Source organism: Pipra filicauda, unplaced genomic scaffold, assembly GCF_003945595.2.
Source record: "Pipra filicauda isolate LSUMZ 115617 unplaced genomic scaffold, ASM394559v2 scaffold104_size2351352_pilon, whole genome shotgun sequence".
Lineage (NCBI taxonomy): Eukaryota > Metazoa > Chordata > Aves > Passeriformes > Pipridae > Pipra > Pipra filicauda.
Window position 1 is genome coordinate 811,237 of NW_024103485.1, and position 18,405 is coordinate 829,641.

At 43.4% G+C, this 18,405-nt stretch overlaps 1 protein-coding gene and 1 long non-coding RNA gene across 3 annotated transcripts in view; both read left to right on the forward strand.

Moving 5' to 3' along the window:
• Window positions 1–7,164, forward strand: part of DERA (deoxyribose-phosphate aldolase) — a 53,134-nt gene extending 45,970 nt beyond the window's left edge. For both annotated transcript variants that reach the window (XM_027747482.2, XM_039379400.1), the window contains exons 8-9: window positions 3,253–3,402; window positions 4,772–7,164. In XM_027747482.2, coding sequence (XP_027603283.1) covers window positions 3,253–3,402; window positions 4,772–4,828 — 207 coding nt within the window. In that variant the 3' untranslated portion in view covers window positions 4,829–7,164. The remainder of the gene's footprint in view (window positions 1–3,252; window positions 3,403–4,771) is intronic.
• Window positions 7,165–8,592: 1,428 nt separating this feature from the next.
• LOC120322890 lies at window positions 8,593–14,832 on the forward strand. Its single transcript, XR_005562844.1, has 4 exons — window positions 8,593–8,704; window positions 12,380–12,510; window positions 12,602–12,719; window positions 14,606–14,832. It is a non-coding gene; the product is annotated as an uncharacterized LOC120322890 (long non-coding RNA).
• The last annotated feature ends 3,573 nt before the right edge of the window (window positions 14,833–18,405 follow it).

An 18,405-nucleotide genomic window follows, 5' to 3' on the forward strand; every position in this document is an offset into this window, starting at 1 on the left:
GTAGTGATTGGCCAACTCCCATAAACCTCAGCAGAGCTATACAAATTTAGAGCCATTGAGAGTCTGTCCAGTGTGCACAACTGTATTTTCTGACTTTGTTCTGGCAACTCAAGGGATAAATTTTGCTCTTTCCTCCCTTGCCAGAGAGGCTTTCCAAGGGAGATCCGGTTGTATCCTGTTGCCTGGGATGGAGGGAAGGAAGGAGGGACAGGGACTGGAAGAACATTAAGTCCTGGTACAGAAGGTTTATCTGTTAGGTCACTGTTGAGTGCTGTCACTAGAGAGAAGAAGCAGTGAGGAGCTTATGGCAAAGATAGTGATGAACTGTTGAAGCATCGAGAAAGGAAGAGGTTAACAGGAGAGCTTAAACCACCTCTCATCTCTCTTATCCACAGACAAGTGGGGGCTGCCAGTTAGATCTGGTGCTGGAGTTCAGCAGTGGGCTTTGTCCGCACCTTCGGATTCAGGGAAGGGAACCACGTCTCTAGCTGAGAGCCTCTCCCTGTTCCTGGGCCACCCTTCCTTCCTCTCCAGTTTATCCTTCTATCCCTTCTGTAGGTGACCTTTCAAGGTACAATGTCAGGACACGGGGTGAGCAGTGGGATAAGGGTCTGAGATGTCTTCAGGGCCTGTTGGAGCTTGAGGAGCGTGTGACAGCAGGTTAGATGTGTGTCCTCCTGCTCTCTGTAGTCATCTAGGTGAGGCCAGCATGGATCCCTGGGCTGTCCTCACTCCTCCCTTCCCCAACCTGCATCTCTCTCTGCCACACAACAACTTGAGCAGCTCTGACAGTCTTGTTTTTGTGGGAGCATTGTCACTGCACTGAGGCAGATCCCTGGGGCTGGGTGACTCACCTCGGCGCCAGTGCTGCTTGCACGAGCTGTGTGCCAGAAGTTGGGCTCTGCTGCATTAGCACAGCTTTGTACCTATAATTGGATATAAATGTTGAATTCACCTTTTGCTTTTAAAGGATGCATTCATGGCATAAAATGTGTTATTAAGAATAAGTGCTTATGTCTGTGTGCATGTGTGTGTCAGTGAATTAGATGTAAACTGACTTTGTGTACTTTTATTAACTGAAGACAATATTATCAGTGACAAGAGATTTCTAAATGGTTTCTTTAACAAACTAATTTTGCTGCTGTAGGGATGCTTTCTAGCAAGGCGTTGCCTGGGAAAAACAGGTTAATACAGAAATTAAACTTCTTCAAGGAAAGGAGCAAGTTGCAGAGTAACATTTATTGACTGATAAGCTGTGGTGGTGATATGAAAAGTGTGCAATATAATGGGAAATAATCTTTTCCTGTCATTATTGAAGGACATACATAAATTGGTTTTTCTGTTGGGAAAACTCCCAATCCAGAAAAACTTATTACTTTTAATAATGTAAGGTGAAGAGAAAATTCTTGAGGAGATGAACTTATTAAGCAAAATAATGAAATGCTGTGAAACAGCAGGAAAGTGGTAGCTGGACTTTGTACTGCTCTTGAATTAAATTCCAAGCCCCCTTCCTTTTTGCGTTTTTATGGTAGTCAGATGTTCTGTTTGGAAAGCTGGTAAATGGAGGAGAGGACAGGCTTGTCTTTGTCAGCTTTTTTTTTTTTTTTGCAGAGAAAAGAGCTTTTAGACTTTGCTAAAAGGGGAAGGAATTCTGAATGATGTTTTTAATTCTCAACTTAATTTTACTTGGTTTTTGCCACGGATTACCTCAAAGAGCTGTAACATTTCTAGGAAGAAATCTAAAATTTGAATTTCATTAGAATTTCTCTTTCTGAGGGAAACCACATTCCAACTGTTTTAATTTTTTATCTAGAAGATGCTTTTCCAGTTGCTGTGGTTTAAATTCCTTTTGGAAATCTAATGTTAAGAGATGGATGCATACACTCACATCTCTTTGTCCATCCACAAGATCACAGTCTTTGTGGTTTGGATTTATCAAGCTTTTCCTGCTGTTGTTCTTTTAATCTTATTCAAAATATGCCATTATCACAATGCTCTGGGGTGAGAGAGAAGGATTTATTCTGTGTTTGTTGGTCCTGAAATCACTGTATAAAGATTACCAAACACATTTAAAAACAGATACTTTTGGATTCTGCTATTTTATCCATAAGGTACAAAGAAATCCTCAATGCAGTGAAGTTTCAGAAGCTTATATGTAGAGAGCAAACCAATAATTCTTGCAGAAGGCAGAGGTTTATGGCAGAGGGAAACGTAGGAAGAATTGCTGTGTTCCTCATATTGTTCTGATTTACTTTTTTTTTAATGCAGAAACATTTTTTCCTAATTCTCCTTGTTTTCCAAGAGTTTAGTTAGCTGCTAAAGGCCAACATTTTAACTAATGCAGGTGTCAAAATTTTTGATAGCTGCGTATCACAAGCTGTGTCTCGGAATGAGATGTGTTTAAATGGCACATGAAAGACTGGCATTAGGGGTATGTGCCAAGTCACCTCAGTGCTGGCTCTGCACAGCAGGTCCACCATGGGATTCAAGATGTGCTTTACCCCAAAGAAAGGCTTTACTTGGCGTGTGTGCCTCTAGTACATGGCAGTTCACCTGACCAAATATGACAGATTTCTCACATCAAGTGACTGAAAGCGTATCCAGCGTGGGAGGGAAGTTCTGCAGTTCCTGTGATTTTTGATAAAGACAAACCTAATTTAATTCCCATTTGGAAAATTTTAGTGAAAATTAAACCTCTGATAGGTTTGAATGTACAGCCAAATTACATGTTATTCTGGTGCACAGGGTTTTTGTGAAGTACAGCCATCTCTCACTGCTGTCCACGAGTCAGCTGCCTCACATGCTTTAATTCAGCATCTTTAGTGTTATTGCACGTGTATTTGTTGTTATATATTTGGAATTAGACTGTGACATGGGCAGTAGGTGATTGTGCAGATGTCCCAGGTCTGGGCTAAATCCCTTGACCTGATATGTGCAGTAGGCAAAGTAGTCCCATTAGACCTCAAGCCCAGCTCCTGAGAAAGTGCACAGGGTTCAATGTACTACTCCCTCAAAATGAAAATGTTGTCTTTCACAGTGATGGCTGAGGCTTGATAGCTCTCAGTGCTAGAGCTTATCCTCTTTGCAGTCAGGTCCTTACTGGGTAGAGCTGTTACATACACCACAGACACTGTGAGACTGCAGGTGTACAAACACTGATTGCTCTTCCTGGTGTTGCTGATGAATGAAAATGAAAATGTGTATGTGTATTGAACTTCTTTTTTTTTTTTTTTTTTTTTCCCCTGTGTAAAGGTTGGATTTAAACCTGCCGGGGGCATTCGGACAGCAAAAGAAGCCATCACTTGGCTTATGCTGGTGAAGGAGGAGCTGGGAGTGGAATGGCTGACACCAGAGCTCTTTCGCCTGGGTGCCAGTAGTTTGCTGGGAGACATTGAGCAACAGGTTAGTTGTTAACAGCTTTCAACTTCTGGAGATAAAGTCAATCTTTCTAGATATGCTGGCTTGCTGATTTTGCAGAAGTAGAACGTACATCCGATTCATTATTAGTGACATGTACTTCCAGCCCAGTATTTCTTTAAATATGGCCTGTCATCACAGACACCTGGGACTCTGATATTCCAGCAGCTGACCACTGTCTGTTTGCAATGCAGTGAGCAAAGACTTTCAGTTTGTACATGTATGGAGTCTTTTGCACTCCCAGCTGTTGCCAGTTCAGCTGACCCTCAAAATACCTCTCAGACCTTTTATGTCACTGTACCACAGCTGTTCACCATATATTTCCATGCTGTGGAGAAAGTTCCATCTCATCCACATGCTACTGATAGAGAAGCTTTTACATGTTGATTGTTTCCTGAGAAAGAAGTTGCCAATGGGAAGAGGAGTTCTGACCTATCTACCCTTGACCTACATCACTAGCACAGGGTATCAGCCCCGAAGGATGCAGCATAGTTGGGAACAGTGTAGTGTTGGAGGAACTACCAAAACATTAAGGCTTCTGAACTTCACTCCTGTGTTCACTGAACCCAGGAGATAAGGTGATACCAGCTTTAACCAAGTAAAAGTTTGAGAGTCCTTGTGCCGTTGATGCCGGGAAAACATGAGTTTTGAAGGAGGAGAAAAGCACCAGTCTGTTCCCTTTCCCCACCTTTAGAAATATAGAACATCTGAGAGATGTCAGTTATATTCATGACTGTTGAAAACTCACTCCTGCAATGAGGATAATATTGGCTTGCTTCATTGCCAGACTTCCTCTGCCTCACTCTTGACCTAAAATTACGTTCCTGGTTATGACAAAGCAGCATGAGCTTTCTTGTTGCCACTGCCATTGCTGCTGAGTCTTAGGACACAGCCAGTGATTGTGTCACACGATTTCTTCTGATTTCTTAAGGGCTGTATCCTTTTATATGCCAGGGATTGCATGAATGCCCCAGTTGTGACCAAAGCTCTGCTATACTATGCCATCTAAAAACATGGAAGATAAAACATCCCAATCATTATATTCAATAAAACAAACACTGAAATCACCAAAATCAGGTGACAGGTAAAAGCATTGGGTTCTACCTGGCTCTTTTTGAAAAGCAATAAGAGTCTTTTCTTTTTACCTTTTTTTTCCAAATACAGCAGCTAGAGCTGCTATAGTTCATATTCTACAAACAAATATATAAAGGTATAGTACATCATATTTTATGCACATACACAAACAAATATCTATCATCTTCATCTGGCATGCCTTTAATTTGTTACTTCCTTGACACTTTCAGTTTTATAGTCATATATAATTCCATCATAAATTTTCCTTTTTTTCTTGCAGATTTTCTATCATGTGACTGGCTCTTATCCACTTCAGCATGAACTGGCAATGGCTTAGGCACAGAATCAGCTCAGGATTACTTTTACAAAAGAGGTCTTTAAGCAAACAGCATTGAGAAGTCTTCTGACAACCAAGTGCATATGATGGAATGAAAGGCCTAATTCTCCCTTCTTCATATTTTATAGTATTTAAAAATATACTCAAGTCTGGTGGTTGTACTTGATCCAAAAGCAGAAAAAAATGGTATTTCTGAAATAGTTAAATAGTTAATACTTACAGATTTGCAAAGTTAATCTTCCAAAGTTCCTCAGACCAGGCTGAAAAGCTTATTAATGGCAACACTGAAATACTATGAAAGAGATTTAGGTGGCCTGGTAACACTTTGCAGTCACAGAATATGAAGTATCTATGGAATGTTTCAGATTGCTAATTAAGAGCTACTGATCTTGAAATAGATTTCCATTCACCTCAGACAAAATCTTCTGGCACAAATGTGTTGCACTATTAATTGTTATGTTGATTCAGTTTCAAGCATTATAACTGGAAAGAAGAATGAAACTTGGCTAATACTGTCTTTTATAAAATGTCTTCTGTATCAAAAAACCCCACCTCTTTTTTATTTTTTGTATTTTTCCCCTCAAACTTGGGCACAGACATCCATATTTAGACCCTTGAATAAAAGTGGCTTGATTTCTAGAGCAGCTGAGTATCCACAGTTGCTCCTGAAGTTAATGGGAGCTCTGGGTGATCAGAACAACTGAAAATCAAGCAGTCTCTATATAGGTGCCTAACTATGCATTCAGGGGCCTATTTTTAGCCATTTCACTCTTAAAATTTTAGTCTAACTTGCTTAGAAGCTCCCATTCCTGTCTCCTGTCATTTTAAAACACATTCATGCAAATCTTTCCATTTTAATGTAGGGGGGTTTGACTGTCAGTTTGCAGGTGTCACTGCTGGCTAAACTTCAACTTTGCCAGTCTAAAAGCAATTCTTTAATTTAAAAGGTGAATTGAATTGTGTCCTATATGGGGTTTAATGCTTAAAGGTAAAAAGAAATGTACTTTTCTCAGAGCACATTAAGAATAATACTGAAATCATCAACACCTTTTGAATATCAGACTGGAGCTGGTGGATTCATTATATCAGGACTGCATTCTGCTCACTAACCAGAGTTGTACTAAAAACTTAATTATCTTATCGTCATGACTAGTCTCACTGACTTAAGTAGGTCTCATCATGGAAGTAAGAGTAGGAGGATTTTGCTGTAAATCAAGCTACAAGGTACATTTATTACAAAGAGATTTATTATAAAGAAATAACTCGGTTATTTATCTGGTTATGCCACCTGAATCACTAGTGTGCTACAAACCACCTTGGGCAGATAGGAAAGCTGATTAGGGAAAAAAATCAGAGAAACAACATATAGAGAAAACAAAATCCTATATGCAATGCTCAGTACTAAAAATGGGCCTTAATTTCTCAGGAAGTAGTTCATCCGAGGCTCTCTGTCTTTTTCTGCTTTAGGTCTTTTCACAGAAAATGAGGCTGAGCTGTAACACTACTTTCATGTTTATTTTCCTGAAAAGTGGCCCTTTTTGCCGTGGATTTTCCTTCTGAGTTCACTGTCAGTCTCTTCAAGGAAAAATCCAGTGCCTGTTTGCATACTGAGAGGAAGATTCTGCTGCTCAGCTTTAAGAAATGCAGAGCCTGTTATTTGAGGTCAGATCCCACCAGGTGCTTGCCAGGCTGACCCTCTGCCGTGCCCTCCCAGCAGCCACACACTGGGTTTTGCTGCTGTTTAGCTGTACAAATGTTGGTGTGTGTTTCCATAGTCTCATATGAAAAAGTCATACTACTTGCAAAGTATCCTGTTTTGTTGTTGGTTGACTTTTGGACATTTAGGGTGAAGACAGAAGATGCAAACTGTTTTCGGAGATGCTTTAGTTTCCAGGTGAAGGACTCTGTGTAGTTCCTTAAGATTAACAGAGGTCCAGCTTTGCCACCTCACTAGGTAAGGTGAGTCTCACCTCTGGGAACAACCTTATTGTTTCCACACAAACTGTGTCGATTAGTGAACTTGCCCAGGAGGAATTCTGTGGAACCAGCCCCCCTTTGTTCTGATGTGCACCTGGGCTGTTGCTGGTTACTTCACTTCAAAGGTTTGGCTTCCTGAGAAGTCAAAGAGAGCTGCTTCCCTTTTCCATGAACATTATAAACACACTGATGTTAAATACTGTGCAACTCCAGGTCAACCAGTGTTTTGGGAGAAGCTGGCTTGGAGAGTAATTTTATACATTTTTTTCTGTTGAAACCTATAATACTTTTTTGGAAAAAAAGAAAAAAAGTAACAGAGTCTGTAAACACATCCAAATAAAGATGATTCTGGTTTTGGAGTGTTTTTTTTCAAGGAGTAAGCAGAAGGCTCATTGTTTCAGAGCAACTGGTTGTCTTTGTTAACTCCTTGGTGACACAAGTGAGTTATATTCAGCCTGTGTCTGTTCCCCCAACATGACCCAGAGCCTTGTCTCTCACTCCTCCTCCTACAGAAGCTGCTGGTACCAGCCAAGTATTGGTCTGTTGACAGCCCTAAGCGATGTGAGGGCTCGAACCTGGGCCAAGGATCCCTTCAGGAGCAGCAGGAAACTGGCCTGGAGACAGACAACAAGGCATGTCCAGGGGCCCATCCAGGAGACTTAACCAACAGCACAGGTCCATTGCACAGGCAGGGCTGGAGACCAGCTGAGCTGGAGTGGGGCTCCTGGGCCCCTGCTGTGCTTGGAAGAAGGCTGGGCAGAGCCACAAGCATCCCTGGGCTTAAGCCAGTACTGAGCCTGTGAGAGAGCCAAACACGGGGGTGCAGGGACTAACATGTTCCGAGCTCAGGTCAGAGGCCGGCATCCCCAGGGTCCAGTTCTTGGTCCCCAGTTCCAGTTCCCCAATCCCTGTCCCCTCGTCCGCAGTCCCTGGTCCCCCAAGTCCCCAGTTTCTTGTCCTCAGTCCCAGGTCCCCAAACCCCAACCCTGGTCTCCTGCATCCAGGGACACCCCTAACCCTGGGCCTCCTGCTCCGGGTGGACCAGTGAGGGGGCAGTTCAGGGTGAAGGTGGCACTCAGCACCATCCCCTGTCCCTGTCCCCTCCCCGGGGTCAGCAGGGTGCAGACCCTGCTGGGGCAGGGGACACACATGTCCCCTGGCACAGGGACCATGGGGGGATGCTCAGGCCCCGCACAGGTCCCAGTCTTTGGGGGGCCCTGTACCCCAAAGGTCTCTCCCATCCTGGAGAAGGGATGGGTCCCATAATGCAGGGTCCCTGTTCCTGGGGGCCAATCCCCCATCCCAAAGGGCGTGGCAGGATCTGCATCCCCACCCACAGGGAGCTGGGAGCGCTCACGGTGGGGTCTCCTAGGCTTGCTGCCCTTTGCCTGCCTGGCACTTCCACTGCCCCTCTCTTCCCTCTTTCCCAGATGTTTCCTGATGACCGTTTGCTGCTCTTTAGTTCCCATGGTCAGCTGAGGTTTCTCGGGGCTGCTGCAGCTGCAGCTGGTTGTCAGCCCTGTAGGCAGCACGTGAAAGGCAGAGGGCCTGAGCTCAGCTGGGAGCTGTGGAGGGGGCGGCGCTCCGTTGCTGCACAGACTTTGGGAAAAGTTCAGATTTAGCACTGTGCTTCAGGCCATTAGAAAAGGAACAGGCAATTATGCACTCAACGTCTAAATATATTTCAGAGTATAACATATGTTTTGTGCAAGTCAGTCTTGTATACTAATTTATTATTTTTATAACACTTATTCATTTAGGATTTTAAATAGCTTCATTTTGTAGACGGCATTACTTTGAAAAGAAGAGAATAAATTCAAGAAGAAAGTCAAGTAGAAACTGCAAATCTAGAATATTCTGCATCAGCTTATTTACAAGGAGAGGGAATTGGGAGTGAGGGTAAGCTTTTTTCCTGGTTTGTAGGAAACAAAGATATTAAATAGTAATTATATGTGAAGTGCACATAGCAGCTGGGACAAGTAATACTTTGATATCTTTATTTCATCAGTCATATAAGTTCATTTTTTCATTTCCTTTGTGAAGCAGGGAACATACATTATATACCATAGCACATGCCACTGAGACAAAAAAACCTGATCTACTTTTAATTTTATTTTGCTCAGTTGGAACTTTGGCTTCCTGCCTCTCTGGGGGTGAAAAGCCCCACAAACAACAACAGCAAGTTTTATCCAAATCTTGGTGAGCTTTGCTGAAATTACCAGTGCTGATAGCTGGATGTTATGTATCATGTGGGGTAGGGAGTAGAAGGAGAGAACTGCTTTTAATTAGATGTAACCTGCCCAGGAGAGAAAGAAAATTGTCCATCTGGTCAGTCCTTATTTAACAGGGCAACCAAAGAGAAGAGTATTCTTAATTTGCAAAGACACCATCGATAAAATGACCGTTAGACTGTTTTTATTACAAATCCCAGAAAACCAGAATTGGGCTAAATTAAGGCACTGTAATGTGTAGAGATGATGATGATGATTTCCACCTTTAAGCACGATCAAAGCTTTCAGCTTTGGTCTCCATCTTTGCAAAGGGCCTGTCCAGCCTCAAGAAGAGATGACTGAGAGGAGATCTCCTCCTTGTACTTCAGTATCTGAAGGGAAGATTTCAAGAGGATGGAACCAGGTTCCTTTCTAAGACTTAGAAAGGGGCATCAAGAAAGCTTGCAGTCCTTCCACTCCTTAAAAACAAGAGTGAGCAAATGATCAGATCCCACCCAGATCTATCGTAGAGACCTTTCCTCTCTTTTAAGCACTTGACAGATCCTTCCCACTCCATGAGGACCTACAGTAATCACTTACCAAGAGAAAGTTTGTTTAATATCCTGTAATGAAATTTAACATTGATGCAATGAAGACATACCAACAAGGTGCCCTAGCCATTCCTAATGAGTTTAGTGACTTTCAGTGTCTCTGTTTTAAGCTCTGGGGACATCTTGTGGATTGCTAATTCTTGGAAATTGCAGAAAATATGGTCTGAAAGCAAAGCTTCCTTGAGACATAAAAGTTTCAGATCTCTTCAGATCACAGGGAGTGTTTGAAAACACTGAATTGTAAAAGCATAAATCTAAAATTGCTTCTTTAGCTGAGATAAAAACAAAGGGCTTTTTAAAGAATGTTAACAAACTGAGGAAGCCATACTGGAGTTGACTACACTTGTTTTCTTCAAGTCTTGCTTTCTGTATGGGGGGAATAGAGTAATCCCAGAATCACAGGATGAATAAGGTTGGAAGGGACCACAGTGGGTCATCTGGTGCAACCTTCCTACTCAAGCGGGGTCATCCCAGAGCACATGGCCCAGGATTGCATCTAGATGGTCCTTGAATATCTCCAGTGAGGGAGATTCCACGACTTCTCTGGGCAGTCTGTTCCAGTGCATGGTCACCCACATAGGAAAGAAGTTCTTCCTCATGTTCAGGTGGAACTTCCTTTGCATCAGGAATCCTGTGCATCAGTTTCTGCCCATTTTCTCTTGTCCTATTGTTTGGCACCACTGAGCAGAGCCTGACTCCATCCTCTTGACACTCTCCCTTGGGATACTGATGGACATTATTGAGATCCCCTCTCAGTCATCTCTTGTGGCTGAACAGGCCCTTTGCATACTCAGCTGGTGGAGATCAGTGTCATCTCTATATAATGCAGTGTCCTATAAAACCAAACCTTAAAGTGCCTGGAAAAATGAGGGAGTGCATCATAAGCTGATTTTTTTTTTCATTTCAATAATAGCATGTGCTCTGTTTTTATTCAAAGGCTTAAATGAATTCTCACCTATTTACTAGGTGAGACAAGTGAACCAGTCAGCCAGTTCCCTTCCTACATCTGGGTTGAGCCAGTGTCAAGGCTGGTTTGGTAATCCCATGGGTTAGGGGTCTGTCTCAGCCTGGAGAGCAAGAGAGTGGAGGAGCCTGGAAAGCTTTACCAATGAGCCTACCAGCTGCATGAACCAGCCTGTGCTCTCACTGCCTGAGAGGTTGCCTGGGGCTGGAAGGTGCTAAAACTCTCTGTAGTGATTTCTGGTCCATCGAGAACTCTTTTTTTTCCCTACCCTAATGCTCAGACCTGAGCAACCAGCTTCTTAGGAGAAGCTGAAGAATGCATATGCTCCATGATTTAATTTAATTACATGTAAGATGATTAAGGATGTTATCTTCATTTCCAAGGGAAATGAAACATTCAGCCAGCATCATGTCAGAAGTCTGGCTGAAGGCTGGCACGTCTCAGCACTGGCTGCTTTCTGCTGCCTTCAGCAGAGTCTGGGGCTTTCTTCAAAGTACAGGCACCGGCTGACCCAGAGCGTGATTTCTTGCTCTGACTTATTTAAAGGCATGAATTGAAACAGAGCAGAGAACAACTATCTGGGCTCTGAACAAGAAGTGCTTTGTGTTCTAGTTAGCATGTATCTGTCCAATTCAAAAAAACCCCCCATGAAATCCTTCACCCCATCTGATAGCAGCTGTAATGAGGCCTCTGGGAGGGCGGTGATGGGAAGATGTAGATAAAGGAAAAACAGAGGGGTAAAAAGAGAAGTTGTGAGAAGTAAGAGAGATCATCACCACTGCTGTTATTGCTTCACAGAAGTGTAATCTTTTGTGATCTCTTTGGAACAGGAGGTAAATAATAAAACACAAGGGAGAGGAAAAAAAATAAAATAAATGTAGCGTTGTGAGTGCATGTTAAAACAGATGTCAGATTAAAAATAACTGAAAAGGAAATTCTACTGTAGGGGAAAAACTGCTTTTTCCTTCAACATTTTATATTCCACCTTCATTAGGCGAAAAGTGAAAGAGCTATAAAGGAAAGGAACTTTTGTTGTTTCCCTCTGAATGTTAAGAAAAGCCTAATGCAAGCGCAGAGGGGTTGCTCTGTGGCACATGGAGCTGGAGCAATTCTCAGGCTGAAGCCCAGAAGCTGTAAGGATGTTAAATAGATGCTGTGTGTGCTGAGCCCTGGGACTTGGAGCTTTAAACCTGCAATACTGCACATTCAGGTGGTTTCATCCTCTGCATCCTCCCTCCCTTAGTCCCTTCAGGGTTGACGAGTCCTCTAATGCTGTAAAAAAATAAACCCGGCAATCTAGTAGGATCACATCATCCAGTAATGCCCTTCTAACTATAGATCTATGCACCAGGGACTTCCTTCTAGTTCCTTCAGCACTTTTAAATGGGTTGTTTTAGCGTTTGATGACAGCAGAGTGGGGAACATCCACACAAACCCATATTTTTCCCCACATGGCGGCCAGACCACACCCATCCTTGGAGATGGCAAGTACTCACAAAAATACCTGTGCCAGTCTGTAAAATAGTGTCATCCCGGGTCTCTTCTACTAAATGTTCTTCAGGATGGCTCCTAAAAACTCATGATCTGATATATGACCTGCCCTGCACCTGTTTAAAGCTCAAGAAGCTTTAAAGATGTACCAAGACCTTGAAAACGTAGCAAGGCTGGCCTGGGAACCACTACATTTCTTGGAGAGCTAGCATGGGTTGCTTGGCTTGTTCACGTTAGCTAATGAAATGGGAATAATCTTTACATGGTTTCCTTCTTTATTTCTGAATGTGGAATGCAGGTTTAAATAAAAAAGGCACAGCTCTGTGACTAAGGCCTCAGCTTACAGGAAGAGTCAGAAATGACAGATATCTTTGGCTGCTGTTACAGTGTGGATGTCCAATGTATTCAAACAACTTGATGGGATCTGGAGTGAGTATATTTGTGCAGTGATTGAGAAGAATATCTTTACTTTTCCCTGCTATTACCCTGAGCAAATTCCCACAACTCCTGTTTCTTTTAGATACTTACGATAAGGAGGAGGCAGCTGAGACAGAAGTAAAAGGTATCCCCAGCAGACTGAAGAAAAAGGTGTTTCACAATTTCTGAAACTTTTCTTAAGCTTGTCCTTACAATGCCAGGTAAGAACTCAGTGCAGAGTCCTAACAATAACTGCTGGTGAGCAAAAACATCTTGGCATTACGATGGCTTAGGATTTGCCAGACAGGAAGGAGGAGCTGTAGCCCAAAGCAATTCCCCACAGCCAGTCAGGGTGAAACGGGTATGTTAGCAACACAGGAGGGTACACTGCTTCTTACATGTCATATTAGACAGTATTAGCAACATGTTCCATTTTCAGAGAAGATGTCCAGGTATCCATGGCCACTCACTGGATCAACTCTGCCCACAGACTGTCCTCAGAGGCACAGCAGAGAAGCAGGGACATCCCCAGTACAAATGACCTCCCCAGCAAAGGTGGGCAGGCAGAGGTCTCCAGGAGGTTTCACCCGTGCTCTTTCCAGTAATCAGGTTTCATTCACTCCCCACCCCTGCTTCTCACTAAAAACCTCATGACCTTCTGCTCTGAATAAACAAATAAATAAATAACTAAAAGTCACTTCAACAGAAAATTATCTGTCTGCTCTTAATTGAGTATGTGTTCCCTGAGCTGCCTCCTCCAGTGGAAATTTCTTTGTTAAGTGTTAATTCCATTTCATTTTGCTGATTGTGGCTGCCATTGTCTCCATTAGAGGGCCTCAGAGCAGTGTGTTACAGTGTTTTAGGATCGGATTTAAAGCTCTATATGTACTTAGGGTCTAATTTCCTGCTGTACAGCTCTCTTAAACTCAATGGGGTGTAAAACTGGTGCAACACACAGAGAGAGAAAAAAAAATGTGCCGCACCTCAGAATACATCAGTGCTTTGGGTTTTTGCTGAGGAGATTGAGAAATGCTGAGATGCTAAGACAGAATTTTAAATACACGTGTGACAGGTGAGGCAGATGAGTAAGTTAATTGCTGCTTGTGTGGTTGAACACAGTGTAATTGGTCAATAGGGTATGTTTCCAGAAAGAGTAGTGAAGTGCATGAGCAAAGCACAAATAGAGCCTTAATCCTTCCTTAGAAATTACACTTGTTCTAGGCAGAAGTTAGAGTCTGAAACACTTATAAGAGTCATAAACATTTTATTCTCCATTATGCTCCAATTGCAACGTTGGCGAGCTAATTGCTTGGACTGAAATTTTCTAGGTAGATGTCTTCATTGACTGAACTTTCTTCTAAAAAACGTATCAGAAAATAAAGCTGAATAAAAATAGGGAGTGGGCTGGGAGTTTTCAGCCCAAACTTAGAAACTGGGGCAATTGAGATCTGTGAAATTCCCACATATGAGAGAATGAATTTGTGGCAAGGGGGAAAATGATCCTGATCTATGGCACCTGCCTTTGCTGGTGCTAGTATTGTGCATGGTGCCAGCTGGAGTGTAATTCCATCAGCAGGCAAAAGCTAGACTTGGGGGGAGAGAAAGACAGTGGAATGGGTTAGAGAAATAAAGGAAACAGGCAGTGGGAGCAGGGAAGGTGGAAGGAAAGGCATGGGGGAAAATGGTTCAGAAGACCAGATGCAAGAGCTGGCAGGTGCACAGCAAGAGTGAGGTGATCCAGGCAAAAAGAGTGTGAGTGGATCTGCCAGAAACATGATGCCTTATCAGGAGAGGAGGAATACTGGGATCAAAAGCAGATGGTTCACAAATGCGATCTCCTGTCCATTAGTTTAATTTTGGGAATGGCTAGAAAAGGACAGACCGATGGACCAGGGAACAAAATTGTCACTGAAAGTGGCATTTACAAAGTTTGAGAGATGGTGGCACGGGCAGCTTAGTCTTTTGTAACTTTGAAATGCTTTGCCCTCCACACTTCAGTGTTTATTTCTTGTTACCTGTCGTGCGTGTTGTAAATTTAATTCATCTGAGCAATTAACTCATTGAGGCAGGGATTGATTTTTTTTTTTTTTGTTCTGTTTTCACACAGCACTTCCTGAGGTGTGTTGTGGTTCCTGGCCAGTGCCTTTGCATGTCACTAATGAGAACAGGCAATGCCACGTGGATGAAGGTAAATGTGAATGCTGGCAATGGAGGAGAATGGCTTAATGCAAAATCCTGTGTTTATGTCAGGCACACCAGGCAAAAATAACATGGGGGAAATTAAGGGTGAGTGCCAACAGGTCTTTCTGTAAGTCATTGTCTGAGGTTGTTTGGCAGCCCACCGGGGAGGCAGCAGAAGCCCCTCAGCTGGGACCCAACCGAACACAAGAAGACAGCTTCGTTCAGAAAGCACCAGCCTGCATGGGGAGGCAGATGAGCTGGATGGTCTAGTGGGTCCACTCCATCTTTGATTTCTCTGATTCTGCACAGCCTTCCCCAAAAGCCGGCACAAAGGAATGTCAAAAGACAGAATACATATTCATGGACATTTCTGGAGCTGCAAACTATGAAAAGAAATCAAGTCACTCTCATCCATGGTCTGAAATTCAGAGTACACTCTAATCCAAAAGGATACCAGCCCACAGAGTGGTGTATGAAAATCTTATAAAGCACTGCAACGCTCCATAAATAATTTTCAAACAAGAAGCTTTTTGTTTCAGTGATGGCAATACTGAAAAGGGAGAATGGCAAATAGCCGTCAAAAAGCAGCTGAAACAGCCTGCACTCTGTGCTGATGTTAACTTTAATCACTGTAAGAGTTACACACGGAGTTATCAGTCATTTATTAGAAACTGCAGATGATCATTGCAGAGTTTTAGATTAATGTGGACCAGAGCCTGGTACTTTGCCAATGGGGTGCCACATGACGGGCAGCCCATGGAATAAACATTCTGGCACATCAGAGCACTATAAATCCTCCAAATGAAAGAAATTAAAAAGCCAGGAGCAATTTTGAAAATGATTTATGATTGGAGGTGCACTTAGGGATGCTTTTATTGTCACAGGAACATCTTTCACATCCTTAAGGTGACAGACCCACTCTGCTTCCCTCTGGATTTCTTGGGCTACCCTGTGGGTGTGAGCACCACGGAAGTGTGCTGGAGGTTGCAGGGCATATGGGCACTTTAGCAGCATCCCCCATGTTGTGAGGGTTGGCTTTGCACAGCCCAAGGGTGAGAAAACTGCAAATCCATTCTGACATCTTAAGTATGAGAAAAGACATCAGTTGTGGGGTGTTTTTTTTTCCTTTTACATCTATACCATAACCATGCTCCTAAGTGCACGTATAAACATTTTATAACATGGATTTGGAATAACACTTGAAAAATAAACTTAAGAGTAGTTCCCAAGCAGAAGGTATTCTTATCAAAATAGCAGTCTGTTGCAAGTCAGCCCTTTGCTCCATACATAAAAAGATGCAGCACTATCTGTTAGTGTACTTCTAGTGTAAATATTGCTAAATGTTTCACTAAAATACAGTTCTAGTACTGGTGTAGATATGTTTTCTTAAAAAGTGCTTTCACTATGAACCGAAAGGTGAAGGACTGTGGTTTGCAGGCAGAGTGCTCTCTTGCTTATCTGAGGAACAGCAGTGGTGAAAGTCTGGATATCTGGTATGTCCAAGATACAGGCATGTCTGTTAATCCTGCCCCAAGCCAGTGGCACCCTGGGCCATGGACACAAAGCCACCTTTGCTTTGCTTGTGTCCTGGTTTCAGCTTTGGACATGCCTTCCAGCACTTGGCCTCATACCTCTTGTTCTTCTGGGGTGTCACTGGGGTGTCCCATGTGGGCTACCATGCACATATATCCAGCAGGGCCAGCTGGTTTGGATACATCTGGATTAGCAAGCCTGTCTGGTCATTACTGCTTCTGACCACAGCTGGAACGAAATTTTAAAAAATGTAGTCTGCATGGGTGGTGGTTTCAGTTAAAGGCTTGCACATCTCCCAGTGCTGCCCATCTTCTTTAGGTGACTGTGGATACCTGTATTGGACTAAAAACCTTTCCTCCACCTGTTCCCACAGCTGACTTCTTAGAAAGGGTTAATTTTGCATCTGTCTACTGATCTTTTTGATGTTCCTGTCCTGGGGCAGTGCAGCAAAACAACTTTTATAACTTGGTTGGAGGTCAGCTCTTCAAAGCCAGCTGCTCAGGAGCTGTCTTATCAAACTCTGTGTGTGTTTGCTGAGCATGACTTTTCCTTTGCTGGGTATTAAACTCCTGCAAGGTTCTTTCACCCTTTTCTGGGGGAGCCACTCACATCCCCACCCCATCAAGACCAGGCAGTGCCTCCTCCCCCATGGACACCATGAGTGGACTGAAAGTGTGGGGCACAACACATGGGAACCTGAACAACATATGCAACCTTGTGGGGTCCCTCACATGGGGTGATGGGAGGACATGGGGTTAAAATCTTTGGGGATTACTTGTGGAAGGCCTTTCTTGAATTTGCAAGAGTTTATTTACGTCTTGTAAGCATCTGGTATTATGGTTTATCTGTTGCACTGCTGATATTGACCCTGGATTTGTAATTCACTGATTGCCTGTTAATTACATACCATTAATGAGTCAATAACCTGCTTTGATCCTGATTTGCTCTAAAACATACAAATTGAGAAGCTTTCCCCTGCAACAACACAAATCTTTCTCTGTCCATCTCTCAGAAATAAACCAATGATGTTATAAAGCAACTCCCTTCTGCCACCCACCAAATTCAGGTATCTCTTTGTACGTATCATTCCTCATCCACCATGCTGAACAAAAACAGGCAGAATAGGAAAAAAAGGAGCTGAACAGTGAGGGAGAAGCTCCCTGTGACACTAGAAATGAAGGGTGTTTCCCAGGGTAGCAATAGCTCAGATGGGGGAGATGACCAACAAGCTCTTGGAACACAGGGAGAGTGCTTTAGGTTGTACAAATTGTGTTGAAGGAAACTGGAGGCACTGGAGTTGTCTCAAATTGAGTAAGCACAAAGAGGGCTTTAAGCCATTCAGGATTACTCCTTGCAGAGCCTGAGCTGAGGCACTGCAGACTCGTAGCTTCCCCTCCTCTGTACAGACCAGGTGTTTGTTTGCTCAGTGCATCCAGTCTGGTCTTGATCTCTCTTCCCATTTTACTGACAAGGCTGCTGAGCAGGGATTGCTATGACAGTAATAGGCACCTGTGGACACCTATCCAGTAAGAAATAACCTGGGAGAAATTCCCTGTCTGCACAGTAGGTTAATGTTCCTCTTTTTTTTCTGATTTGGATTTGATTTAGAAATGCTAAGCCGTAATTTTTACAAGGCAGCTGCTGCTAGAAATGCAAGATGCAACAAAAAGTGATTTAATCCTTGTGCTGCATTTAAAGCACGAAGAGGAGTAGATGCAGCGAAGGACATTTTAGCAAGTAACAAGTTCTCCATCCTAAACACAGGGGCATGTCTGAAACAGTGTCCTGGGAGCCAGCCGTGCTCCTCAACAAACTCGGGTGCTCTGATCCCACCCTACACACCCCCAGGTTGTATTTTTCCATTAGGACCTGACCTGTCCGTGGTTCTGTCAGAGGGTCTTGCCTGTCCCCCCGCCCCGTGAAATCCCATCGAGCCTCCCGGCGGGCGGAGGGACCCGTTTCCATCCTCAGGAGGGAGATCTCACCCGCGCAGTCTGTGAGGATGTGTGTGCCTCGTCTGGCGGGGCCCTTTACTCCCTCTCCCTCTCACCCAGCCCGTCAACACTCCGGCATGAAGCCGGGATGCCATCAGGCGCAGCTATTAATGCACAATGGAAGTGCCATGTGTGATTGTCTGCGAACGCTCCAGCGTTCTCTCTAATGCGGATTTGGAGATTTCATTGTAAAGTCATT